At 39.4% G+C, this 14252-nt stretch overlaps 1 protein-coding gene across 2 annotated transcripts in view; it reads left to right on the top strand.

Annotated features, from left to right (window-relative positions):
• Positions 1 to 14252, top strand: part of MORN1 (MORN repeat containing 1) — a 108048-nt gene that overhangs the window by 84427 nt on the left and 9369 nt on the right. For both annotated transcript variants that reach the window (XM_038376328.2, XM_043499796.1), the window contains one exon: positions 4351 to 4424. In XM_038376328.2, the coding sequence (XP_038232256.1) occupies positions 4351 to 4424 (74 nt within the window). The remainder of the gene's footprint in view (positions 1 to 4350; positions 4425 to 14252) is intronic.

The raw sequence follows: 14252 nt of genomic DNA, 5'->3' as shown, positions 1-14252 counted from the left end.
ACCGTGCTGTATGCAATACATTACTACTAACGTTCTAACAAACAAAGAGGGAATGATACTCCAGTTCTAATTAAAGAAATAGGTTTCTATTGCTAACAGGCTCTTTCCCTCCGCTCCAGTATTAAGGATCAATGGGCTGTCACATGCATGTCTTTTTAATACATGCCAGCTGAGATGACATTAAAGTGATAGAATGATCACTATAATCAATGAAATTCAAAAGAGTTTTGTGGCTTAAACATGAACTTGACTTTCCTCTGAAATTCTGTCTTTAAAGGTAACATTGTCGGAGCAGCAAAGTACAAGGTTGTATTTTGGTTTGAAAAAAATACAACCTTGGGATGGCAGAATTTAAAAAAAAAAATCTTCATGTAGCTGTAGGTTTTCTTATTTAACTCATATTTTAATGCAATTCAAAGGACCTACATATTTATTCGTAGTGCCATACTAGACTGAATCAAAAAATATTCTCAAGTGGAAGGAAATCATACTGAGCTGCCCAAAAAGAAGAGCTAATGGAGGAGGCATTCTCAAGTTTTTATTTCCATAGTAATGGTGTATTAAGCCATGCAAATTGACGCTGCGGCACATAAAAATTATTCATTCTACTAAAAGGCAGCTGTAATTGATCTTTCTTTGCCTTTAAAACATGAAAGTATGGGTTGCCTGAACGGAGTGAGCATGTGAGTATTGCTGAATGCCAATATAGGTAATACCAAACAAGCTTATCCATGTCACTTGAAATGAGAGGCTAATCTAATGTGTTTTGGCCTCTCCATAAGTATATTCTTTTTGGCCCCTTACAAGCAGATGCATCTATTAAAGAGACAATCATGTTGATGCTGCAGTATACAATTACAGCAGGGAAAACAAAACACAAAAGGAACAGCTTAATTTTGAACTAATGGAATCCATACATACCATTGTTTTCATATTTTAATCAGTGCCTTTAAAATCTACTTACACACAATACTTTTGAACTCTTTTTTTTGTTGTTGTGTTGTTGTTTTTTGTTCTGGGTTTATTTTTTCAAAGCCCTAGAGGTTTTGTAAAAACTCTTAGGATTCTTGTAAATCCTTTTATTTCTCTTAAAGTTGGCAGACTGACAGGCTTTAGTTATTCTTAGTGCTAAATTATTTATCTTCCCTTCCCCTCCTAGCCCTGACTTCTGAATCTTTAACTTGACTCTTGGGGTATATCTGGGGCCTTTTTCCATTTAAAATAAAGCAGTTTTCATCTTTTGTCTTTAATTTTTTATCATAAAAATTGTACATGCAAAGTTTGAATATCTAAGTATCTTAAAGGTGCAGTGTCTGGATTTTTGTTTAAGTGTCATTTTAGGTAGACTAACCTTACTACATAAAGGACAATTTCAAATTCAACTTGTTCATGACAGCTAGTTCACCATCTGAAATCATTGCAGCAGTAGCATCTGGAGTTGAAATTTTTTAAGACATCAATACTATCTTACATAATGTACGCTAGATCAGTCCCAAGGCTGTTTCCCCACAAGTCATAAATTAAAAAAAAGTTACTAAACCTTTCTTGACAGTATGTATCTTGATATTGTATGATGATAAAACAACAGAATTTGCCATGCCAGAACATACATTTGATCCTTCAAATCCAGCATCCTGCTGAACCTAACATTACAGCTCTACTTTGTTTGGGCATATCACTGGAAAGTGATTAATGTACTTTAATGGGATGTAAGCACATGCCTAAGTACTTTGCTGAACAGGAATAATATTACTCAAATGCTTAAAGTTATGCACATTCCTAAGTGCATTGCTGAACTAGGGCCCCAATGACTTCTGGTGAGGAAGTAGCAGCACATAAACTCTGAAGCAACAAAGATCTTTTCATGCAAATGCCACTAGTGTTGGAAAGATAGTAACAAGAAATACAGAAAATATTAAATAAACATAACTATAACCTAAAAAACAGTTTTTCAGAGTTAACATAGATGTTGATGGATTTTAATGCATATAGCTCCCTGTGCACAAAGACAGGAATATAGCATACTCCCTAGAATGTGAATAACATATTTAACATTTTAAGGTAGATAGTTTTGTAGTCTGCAGGGTCATATAGCACACTTTGATCAATGCAGGACCTATTAGGTTGATATTTTGAAGAACTGTCTTACTTTACTTAGCATTTTTGGTGCTATATAAGTAAAGAATGTAAGAGCAACACAGACAAAAAAATATAAGATCTCTTTTTGGCTGTAAGAATAAGCATTGCCAAAATATATATTATTTGAAGAATTCCCCAAAAGCAGAAAGACAAATTGTCCGTACTAATAGAAAGAAATGGGGTATTTTTGTATTCTTAGCCTGACCCCTTATTTACGTTTATCTTAAAATATTCTGTCATTTAACACAGATAAACTATTGGTAGGTTTCCAAAGCAGACATCTCAGGTCTCTCTGGAGGTGCTTGCTTTTGGTGGCAGCTTGTTTTTAGAAGATTCTGGAGCTGGTGTAGATTCTGAGCTTTGTTTGGAAGTTGACATTAATCATACAGTATATGTAAATGTGCTACTTCTGGTTACATAATTCAGTCTGGAGGTGAGCTATGTTTTTTAGGTTAGTTAATGAAACTTTTGTCTTCTTGGCTACTGCAGTGCTTTGCTACAAATCTTCTAGGTACAGCTCTCCAAGTTTTGCAGTTGGTAGGAAATTTAGTAGCTAAGGCCCTGATTCAGCAAAGCATTTAATCACATCTTTAACTTTTAAACATGTATTTAAGTTCATCTATATTCAGCAATACAAACTCCCATTGACTTAAGTGTGACTTAAATATGCTTAAGTGAATATGCTGAATCAGGGTCTAAATTAGTTGCTAGTTCTAAGTCTTTTCATCATGTTACCCCATTTTGTTCCCTTTTCAACCTGTAGCATGTCCATGTGCAGACTGCCAATTAGGGCTCTGATTTAATAAAGCAAGAAAGTACATGCTTAAGTACGTGAATAGTCTCATTGACTTCAATATAGGACTTAAGCACCTGCTTAACATTAAGCATCTGCTTACGTGCTTTCCTGAATACGGATGCTTTCCTCAATCAGGGTCCATGTGCTTAAAATTAAGCATGTGCTTAATTGCTTTACTGAATCGGGGTATAAAGAGTCACATACATTTGCACACATGGGCCAGATCCTCATGTGGTGTAAATCAATGGAGCTGTAACTATTTGCACAATCTGAAGGTCTGGTTCTATGGGTCTGATTTTCTACTGCCTTCAACCTTATGCAGTCATTTACAACTGTACAATGTGGGCATTTTATACTCCCTTTGCATGAGTGTAAATGATTGCATCCATTTATACCCATGGTGGGCAGTAGAGAATCAGGCTCAGGTTCCTTCATCCCACTATGGAATTCAGTTACTTTGGTTAATAGAATATTGGAATCATCAACCATTTTTAAAGCTAACCTTGTAAGTGCACAAAGCAAAACTTAATTTTCCAACAAATACACACTGAAAGGGTCAAGTGTATCAGGTATGAGCTCTGCTATGAGATAGCTGTAAAGTGGTAAAAACTTCCTGAAAATCAGCATGCACATGAGCCTATGGGGGTTTAATCCTTCATTATGGAAGTTTTGGTAATTATTTCAGTGGGAGCAGGACTGGACCTATAAAGCATACCTTTGCTTCTGATTTCCTCTAGCCAGTACTGTCATGATACTCAGGCCAGGTAGAGTATGTGAGACTAATTGTATTAAATCTAGGGCTTTTGCTTTCTTTTAATATTCTTATTTTTCCCAAGTTTTGGAGTGTCTCCTTGAAAAGTGGTTCAGAAATGTAAGTTTGATTGATGGGTTTTCTGATCACTCTATATGTGAACATACTTAAGATGACAGGTTTCATAGTAACAGCCGTGTTAGTCTGTATGTGCAAAAGAAAAGGAGGACTTGTGGCACCTTAGAGACAAACAAATTTATTTGAGCATAAGCTTTCATGAGCTACAGCTCACTTCATCGGATGCATGCAGTGGAAAATACAGTGGGGAGATTTTATATACATAGAGAACGTGAAACAATGTGTGTTACCATACACACTGTAAGGAGAGTGATCAGTAGAGAATCAGGCTCAGATTCCTTCATCCCGCTATGGAATTCAGTTACTTTGGTTAATAATAATACTTAAGATTGAGATACGTGGATGGCTGTTTCAAATGCTGCTAAAAGATATGATATAGAAAAATTAGAAACTGGATAAAGCAGTAATAAGTATATTGTAACAGACAGTCCGGTATCTTGTAATGGTGGCTCTCCAGCTCTAATTTCTGAGTATCATTATCAGTAGAAGTGTTGTGATAGCTATGCTTTTTTCCTGTGTTCTGCAGGTCTGAAGTGACAGCCAAAGGGTACAAGTCAAAACAGGATCAGCACCCCATGAAGAACTCTAGAGTATTGCCAGGTAAGGATTTCGAGCTGTCTGCATTATCATACACATCAAGTGACGTTTCAGAGTAGCAGCCGTGTTAGTCTGTATTTGCAAAAAAGAAAAGGAGTACTTGTGGCACCTTAGAGACAAACAAATTTATTTGAGCATAAGCTTTCGTGAGCTACAGATGCATCCGATGAAGTGAGCTATAGCTCACGAAAGCTTATGCTCAAATAAATTTGTTAGTCTCTAAGGTGCCACAAGTACTCCTTTTCTTTTTTATCAAGTGAAGTGTTTTGGAAGCTGAGTAGCAGTGTAATTTCAGGATCCAAATAACTAGGTCATGATGAGGATCATGACCACTTGTTTTTAGTACATTTTCAGACCATTAAGTGGCAGGCTAGTCCTAATTTCCTAGGGCTTTGTTTCAAAACACGTGATTTCTTCAACATTGTGTCTATCACAAAATGATAATAGTTTTAGGTTCCTCCGTAGTGAATCATGATTCTCTTGTACTTAAATCACTGTTTGTTTGGTGTCCACCAAAACAATTATGATTTATCTTGGATCTGGTTATAAGCAAGGTCATGGACGCCTTTTAACCTCACACTCTCAGTGACACCAAAAAGAAAACAGAATCACATATGGAAGGGAGCTCTCATACTAGGAGCTTACTTTAAAAAAATTCAATGATTGTGGAGGTGTGGCAATAGCATGGTGATAGACCAGGAAATCTGCATTTGAAGAGATGCTTGCCCTTTCCACCACAGTTAAGTAGAATTAGCAATGTATTCTGCTATTTCATGATCTTCTGAGAGATCAGATCTCCTGCTCTCTTGGGGCTAATCCTTAGCTGATGTAAATAAGTCTAGCTGAGTTGAATCAGTGGAGGTACACCTATTTACACAAGCCATGGAGTTGGTCCTTGGTGTCCAAGGTGTGTTGGTAGGGTGGTGGGAGGCAGCACATTATGATCTCCTGATTGGAGGGGAAAGATTGAGAAAGTGTCTTACTGGGATTGGAAAGGATGGGAGAGACTTTTTTTTCATATGCTATAAATAATTACATTTTTAATTTTAAAAACCAAGTACTTATTATCGTATCCATTTATGAAAACTATTCTTGTGAGTGTTTACCAAAAAGATTGCTGGTATCCTAGTACTCTCACTCTTTTGCTGACAGTGAAGGATGTTTCTGCAGTTCTGTGCTTAAAGCTTCTCAGGCACAGGGACTCAGTGATGAAATGGAAGACCAGTTTTTATTAACTACTGTTCTGTTATCAAAGATGTGCATTTTTAACAGTGAAGGTAATTAACCATTGGAACAGATTGCCATGGGCTGTGGTAAATTCTCTATCACCTGGAGTCTTTAATCCTGGATTGGATGTCTGTCTAAATTATCCTATAGCTCAATTGCACCAACTCAGACTATGTGATCATAATGGTCCCTTCTGCTTAAAAATCTATGTATCTTGAATTTAAAAATACACAAGAATAGCTGTTTCAAAACTTATCTGATTGATCTTGCATATTATAATTCTGACTTTATTGACTCTGTTGTTGACGGGACAGATTTCAGTCCCTGATTTGACTGGTCTACTCAAAGGATCGTTGTCATCTGCGATATTTTCTTTCATGTGTCTATTTCATTTTTATACTCATTACTACAAAGCTATAACTTTCTTTTTCATTTTTAAAGTTGGTGACCTCTGAAGGTTTTTGCATCTCTGAAAGTTTCATTGATGAAAAAATATCAGGTATCATATTCTGGAAAGCCTATGGCCCATTAACTTATGTCTATTAATAGCTGAAAAATTCATAAACCTTTACATAATGATTTTCTTTAAGTACAGTAGTATTAGCTTTTATGATAATGTTACTGTTATTTATGATCCACAAAAATGTCCATCGAAAAGCGAGAGAATCACATAAGAAGGCTAATTTGTAGATACTTTAAAAGCTTATATTAATGGTTGCAGTTTCTATTAAAGATTAAGGAGGTTACAAAGCCTGTCTTTATAAACCGAGAATAATTCTATGTAAGAAAAATTATATTATTAATGGTGGTTTGAAGTGATTTCTTGGGGAGCTGCAATAATTCATTCATAAATTTCATTCATCTTCTTTATGGTTTGAAAATACTTGTATCTGTACCATCGTGACCTGATTAATGTACCTTTTTGTCTGTCTGCAGTTATCCTGTGCTTCACATTGATGTTTTTAAAGCTCAGAAATTAGTAGCAAATGCAGTTGCTTTCAGTACAGGAGACTGAAATGAAGAAACTCAGAATTTGAGTTGTTTGGGATCCACTCCTCCCTGATCTGATATCAATGGGAGTTCAGAGCACTTGGCATGCACCAGGACTGGGCTCTTGGAGACTGATCCAGAAAATGCTATTTCATGTGCTTAACTTTACTTATAAGAGTAGCCCCACTGAAATCTATGGAACTGTTCATGCAAAAATATTGCGCATATGTTTAGGTTTTTGTAGGATCAGGAGTATAAAGCTAGGCGGGGCAAAGTACTACAAGATTTGATGTAAGAAACAATTCTATGCTAGCCCAATGTAGGATGAGCAACTAGATGGCCCCAAAACACTATATTTTACATCTCTAACTTATATACTTGCACACCCATATATATATATGACCAATGAAACAGTGGAGACCAAAAATGGGAGAAAAAGCTTGTGCCAAAGAAATTTTAAATGATTTTTAAGTACTTGTCAGCATAAAGGCTTGCGTGCTCTAAAGAAGACTCCTAAGCATTGCTGGTATATACCTAATGCAACTGAGACGATCTTATATTTTTAGTTTAGTAATAAATAACATGCTCAACTACATGGCACCTGGAAACATCACATGTGGAAGGAAAATGTTCATATATAACTGCCCACAATTTACAGCAGAACTAACCCTTTCCTTATGAGCCACCTGCCAACTCCCACTCCCAAAAACGAGAAAAAAAAACAAACAAAAGAAGAAAGTGCCTTTATAGTTTTTGATCTGGTCAAGGGAAGTTTTGGCTAAAAAGATTAGGCATGCACCAGACAAAAATAACTTGGTCTCTCTGTTGGACCACCAGGGAGAGTGAGTTCCGCAGCCAAAGACTCTCCATTGAGGATACCCTGCCTTTCAACCTCAGGGATTGTCAGCAAGACCTGATCTCTGCTGCCACAAAGGTGTGCATAGGAAGAGGTGCAAGGTTGAATCCTTATCCCATTGAAATAAATGGGAGTTTTGCCATTGACACCAATCAAGCTAGGATTTCATCCGCAGTCTCTTACATAGCCATGTCTCCACCAGATAGGGAATTGTACCCAGTGGGAAACTAGGACAATGTCCATGTGTCCAGAAATGTCATTCTTCCAGCAGTTGGTTACTCTAAGCAGGCCAGTTGATGCATTCTGCACTAACAGAAGCTTCTGAGATAGGATAAACAGTAAAATGTAAAGAGATCTCAAGTACAAAAATTGCTAAGATAGCAAATGCATACTTTTTATACATCCAGGGTATACATTTCAGGGCTCTGTGCTTCACTGTTGTCAAGAAAACACTCCACAACATAGAAATGACCTTTCTTGACATTGTTGTCAAGAAACCCCTTACCATATATAGAATTCCATTCAAATGAATGGGGCTGATTTTGCATGATATTATAGAACACACTGCCTCCTGTATTTTCCCACACTGTATTTAGATGGGTTTTAAAAAGTAGCAAAGACATTTTATACTGTACTGCTTTGCAGTGCTTTAAAGAAACCAAATTCCAGATAGAGAGATGTGATATTGTATTATTTTTTCCCTGTTTCAAATGTCATTGTATTTTTCAGAACAGATGGGAAGAGAAATAAGGGAGGGGAAGATTTGTATACAAAAAAACCTAACAGCCTTTCATAGATTCATAAATTCATAGATTTTTAAGGCCAAAAGGGACCATTATGATCATCAAATCTGACCGCCTGCATATGGAAGGCCAGAGAATTTCACCAAATAATTGCTGAATCAAGCCCATAATTTCTATTTAAGCTAGGACAAACACTGATCTTGATTTAAAGACTTCATGTAATGGAGAATCCACCACATCCCTAGGTAAATTATTCCAATTGTTAGTTAATGATCTTCGCTGTTAACAATGTGCATCTTCTCAAGCTGCAGGGCAGGATATAATTTCTGGTACTCCACAGAATGAAAAACTTGAGAACCCAAGCCATGAGCGATTTGGGCACTTAGTAGAGCGATACCATACGAATATCTTTCTCTGAATGGGTCACAGAATTAAACCATTTGACAACCATTGGTAGGGATACGATTTGGACACGGAGGTCACAGATTCTGTGATTTTTAACAGACCTCCATGACTCCTTTGGCTTCAGCCCACGCCAGAGCGGCAGGGCTGGAGTAACGGCCGGCAGTCAGCTGCCAGGGCTGGAGCAGCCACCGGCACCCCCGTTTGTTAGTCCCTCTCATCCCCACACACTATTTTTAGTAATAGCCAGGGACTGGTCACAGGCTTCCATTAATTTTTGTTTAATGCCCACGACCTCTCCCTGACTTTTATTAAAAATACCCGTGACAAAATCTTAACCTTAACCATCAGTATAGTAACACTTGCCATAAGGTTCCGCACATAGTCTGAAAAATCTAACATTTCATCCTAGCTTGTGACAAGGTGCTCCAATCACCGCTAGGATGGCACCTCCTCCTGGCCGTTCTGGGGATTAGCTTCTCGAGGTCAATGCCCATTCCCGCGGATGCATGCCATCTCTCCCTGGTCTGCAGTCCCTCTCTCAGTCCGGGTGCTGCAGCCTCCTCTTTGTGACTTGGTCCTCTGGCCAGGTCACTATACGTGTTTTCCCCTTCTGGGGTACCAGTCTTCCTTCAACAATCGTGGGCAGTCTTCCTATTTGCTGTCTCATAGTGCCATTCCCTCAGTGGCTGGCAGGGGAACTCAGCCTGCCCTCTACTCTGGGTTCCAGCTCAGGAACTCTCTAGCCAGCAGTCAAGGTCTGTTCCATCCTGGACCTTACTGCCTTTCCCTGAGCCCTTTCCTTGCCACCTGGCACTCCCAACTGCAGACTTCTTTTCTCTGTAGCCCAAAACCTACAGGTTGCTTGCAGGGAGTGACTTCAGTCCATTTCCTATGAGGGCCCCCCTCCCCCGCCAGTTTCCTGCCTTTATAAATCCTGCCCAGGTTGTTCCTCATCAGCAGGGCTCCCTCACTCATTCAGGGAATTACTTAGCCACCTGACTTCCCTTTTAGCTATGGCCTGCCAGGTTATTTAGCCCCCTTCTCAATCCACATTAACCCTTTCCAGGCAAGTGTGTGGTTAACAACCCATCACATAGCTGTTAGATTTCAGTACACTTGAACTGAGGTTTGTGGGGAAGTCTGTGGAGAAACTGTTATTACTTTAAAGATTGTTATAAGGCAATACCTGCTCTTCTTTGCCCATGGTCACAGAGGACTATGGCAGCTCTGGAACTGGTACACTGGTGTGGGTCCTGAATGGTAGAACCTAGCACAGAATTTTGCAAATTCTGGATCTGTGGTCTTCTGGGATTTCCTGCACTTTGGAGTAGCAATGAAGACAGGCAGGGCTTTTGGATCCATTGTTATATGTCTTGGAGTAGAGGATTCCTTTTCCCTCAGCTTTGGTGCCTGGGGTACATCTAAGTATGCACCTTCGTTCCTCCAACTCTGCACTGAGAACATTTTTGAGACCTTTTATGGGCAGATTTTTTTTTTGGAGGAAAAAGAGGAGAAAGAGTAAAAGGAACATAATGTGTGCGTATGTAAGCAATAAGAGGGAAATAATGAAATTTGCAAATAGAAATATGGAAAGAATATTTGATGAAAACACAACTGATCTAAGGGCTTCCTTAACCGTGGAAAAATGCATTCCAACTGTCCAGTGCCCATTGTTATGCATTTACAATTAATACCACACCAAGGAACAGTTTTTGAAAATAACATTGTCCTGATGGTCATGCACATGGAAATAGCATGTAATTCTAATATTATACATATAGAATGTATGAGAAGGATGGGGATGGGGCCTAACACACACTAATAATTCCCTAGAAATTTTGTTATGCTTCTTAGTTTCAATTAATGAGAGCTGAATTTCAAACAATGTGGCTATTGCAGGAATGTTTGCTAAAGGCACAACTGTGTTCAAATAAACAAAAAACAACTGGCAGTGGTAGTGCAGTCTTCAGCCATGATCCTATAAAGGCTTCTGAACAAGCTTAATTTTATGCACTGTGAGACTAGCCCTACTGACGTCAGTGGGGCCACAGAGTAAAGCACGTCTTTGAGGGATCACAGCTTTATACTAGATCCTGAGAGGCCAACAAAACATGCTTTAAGGTGTAATTTTAAATATTTAAAGATTGTTCCTTACATGGAAAAACTTTTCTAATGTATTGGGGCAGTTCTTCAACATGTAAAATGTTCGTACTTGGTATTTGTACAATGTTTCAAAAGCTATCATATCCACTGTGATATTTTTTTAAAATTATTTTAGAGGCAAGCTATGGTGCATATTATTTGACTGCAAAGCTACTGCATTTGGGGGGAATATATAATATTTGTGTACTTTGAAAGATATACTGTCAAAGTTAAAGTTTTACAGCTTCTCCTTAGCTGAAGAGAACACACTTTTATTAATGCATAAGGCTGGAGAAATGCATTTAACATATTAATTTTTAGGAATAGATGGTAGATAGGAATGATCATTTTAAATTCTTGGAAGGCACTCTGATCATATGCAATGGGGGACCATATAAGAACCTACTCTATCTTTCTGTCTGTTTGTCTACTCTGAGTTTTTATAACATTTAAAGCTGAATTTTCAGACATGGTCTCTAATTTTTCACTGAGATACTCAGTGTCATGGATTAGATGTGTTTCTACTGGGGTCCTGCAGGAATAATTTCTTGGCCCTACAATAGTTAACCTTTTTAATAATGACCTGGAAGAAAACATAAAATCGTCACTGATAAAGTTTGCAGATGGCCCCAAAACTGGGGGAGTTGTAATTGATTAAGAGGACAGGTCACTGATATTGAGGGATCTGGATCACTTTGTAAACTGGGTGCAAGCGAACAGTATGTGTTTTAATGTGGCTAAATGTAAATGCATACATCCAGGAACAAAGAATGTAGGCCGTATATACAGGATGGGGGATTCTATCCTGGGAAGTAGTGACTGAAAAAGATTTGGGGGTTGTGGTGGATATACACCTGAACATGAGCTCCCAGTGCAATGCTGTGGTCAAAAGGGCTAATGCGATCCTTGAATGAATAAACGGGAATCTCGAGTAGGAATAAGGAGGTTGTTTTACTCTTGTATCTGCCTGCTACCATGTCCAGTACTGGCTACACTTCAAGAAGGATGTTGATAAATTAGAGAGAGTTAGAAAAGAATGATTAAAGGATAAAGAAAATATGCCTTTATAATGATTGACTCCAAGAGTTCAATCTTAACCAAGAAAAGGTTAAGGGGTGACTTGATTACAGTATATAAGTACCTACATGGGAAACAAATTTAATAATGGGCTCTTCGCTCTAGCAGAGAAAGGTATATCACAATTCAATGGCTGGAAATTGAAGCTAGCAAATTCAGATTGGAAATAAGGCCTAAATATTTAACAGTGAGAGTAATTAATCATTGGAACAACTTATCAAAGGTTGTGGTGGATTCTCCATCTCTGACCATTTTTAAATCAAGATGGATGTTTTTCTAAAAGAATTTTTGGGGGGAGGTTCTATGGCCTGTGTTATACTGGAGGTCAGACTAGATCCCAATGGTTCCTTCTGACCTTGGAACCTGTGAATCTATTAAAGAAGTGGGGGCTATTGTGATATATTAAATCACAGATCTTTCTAACCAAGGGTTGTTTATTCATGAATGCAGTTACAACTGCAGACACAAATAGGTTTGCATGCAGATTGCATTCCCTTCTTTACCAGGGTTCACACAAAGACTCCTTGTAGTTGAATATTATACTGCAAGCAAACAAATTGTTACATATACCTAATTTCCTGCTTTACACATGTGCATCTCTGAAATTTTGTATGAGCAGTGGGTGCTTTGAAGCCAAGCTGAAAATTTGGCCTCTAAAGTCTTACATCTGCTTTAAGGGTAAAAGGATACACAAGTTTATTTTCTCCTCTACATTCATGTGTGTAACTTCCATCAACATATTAAAGGCCTACATCCTGTTTTCTACTTCAGTAAGAATGTTGAAGAAGAGGGTAGAGCTGTAACAGTCAGCACAGGTTCAAGTCATACTGCCTGCCCTGACACTGAAAGAATGGTTCGGGGGGTTCCAGTGGAGTTTACTTAGCAGCAGCTCTTCTAGGTTCTCCAGAAACTAGCAAGATGAACTCTTCCTCCCCAGCAGGTAGCAGGTGCTTAGGGTATGGCCTGACCGTACTCAGCCTAGTTGGCCACACCCCCTGAGGTCCCTGGAGTGCCACTGGCACTCTAGCCAGCCACTCTGTCAGGGAGCGCTTGTGACAGCATTCTGCATGGCACCGATGAGCTTACACTGGGATACAGAGTAAGTCTCCTGTGCTCTCCAGCTCCCCATTATAACTGTGCAGGGCAAGATACAATTTAACCCTCTTTATTAATGTAAATGCCCAAGTGCCTCACCTTTTGGGGTTAAATGTGAATTATTCTATAAGGGAAATGATAAGAAATCTGCATTACGAAGGACTCAGCCCCAGCAGCATAAGCAACTAAAATATCAGGGGATGGTGGATTTGCTCCTGAATATATGGGTCGGTCAAACTTGGCTGTTGGGCGTTGGTCCTTACAACTGCATCTCACACTGAATTAAAAGGCAAGGGAAAGGGTATGTTGCTGTATTTGTCGCTTCTTTGTATTTTGCCTTGTAACAGTGTGTCTGCATGTTGGGCTCTGATTCTGAGTTCCATGACTTGGCAGCGGGGAGCAGTATTTTTGGATCTAGCTTAAAATATTTGTGCTGGCTATTCCTTTTAACCCTGTTATCCTCTAGGTCCTTACAAACTGATTGTTCTTCTTCCAGTGCTTGCTCATGTCCCTTCTATTGGAGGTGTGTGTGCTTGCCACAAACACCAGTGCCAGAAGTTTTTCCCTCAGTAATATCCATGAGATCCATGTCCTCTGGAGTGGCACGCGTATGCTGCCGTATAAGGGATGCTGCCAGCTCCCCCCTCAGTTCCTTCTTTCTGCCAGTGACAGTGCTGGAACGTCTCCTTGCCTCAGCAAGCTTACTCCTCTCTACCTCACCATGGCCAGGGTCTGCCTCAGACCATTGAGTCACATGGCAGCATGCACTTACGTCGTCTTCCATGGGAGGCTCAGACTGCGGCCCTTTCAATTCCTCGTCCAGAGATCACCTGGACAAGGTCATCACCATCCCGCTGAAGGTACTTATCTCTCTGCAGTGGTGGACTGACCCAAGGTTGGTGCTGGAAGGAGTGCCATTCAACAGTCCATGTCCCATGGTCTCCCTGATATCGGCTGCCTCTGACCTCAGTTGAGGAACAAATCTCGGTATGCTGTGGACCCAGGGGACATGGTCTCCAGAGGAGCTGGCATTATATATAAACATCAAGGAGCTCAGAGCCATCTGCCTGACCTGCAGTGTCTTCCTGCCTCAGTTGTCCGGTCGAGTAGTGCAGGTTTTGACAGACAACGTGGCCTCGATGTTCTGTATGAAAAGGCAAGGGGGAGCCCACTCATTGGCTCTCTGTCAGGAAGCACTCTTCCTATGGGACTTTTGCATCCAGCACCGATCCACCTGGAAGCTTTGTATCTCCTCATTGTCCAAAACACGCTAGCAGATCGCTTCAGCAGGTCCTT

This window comes from Dermochelys coriacea, chromosome 18 (genome assembly GCF_009764565.3).
Source record: "Dermochelys coriacea isolate rDerCor1 chromosome 18, rDerCor1.pri.v4, whole genome shotgun sequence".
In the NCBI taxonomy this organism is placed as follows: domain Eukaryota; kingdom Metazoa; phylum Chordata; order Testudines; family Dermochelyidae; genus Dermochelys; species Dermochelys coriacea.
Note: the sequence above shows the minus strand (reverse complement) of the source record. Positions and strands in the feature narration are given on the sequence as shown.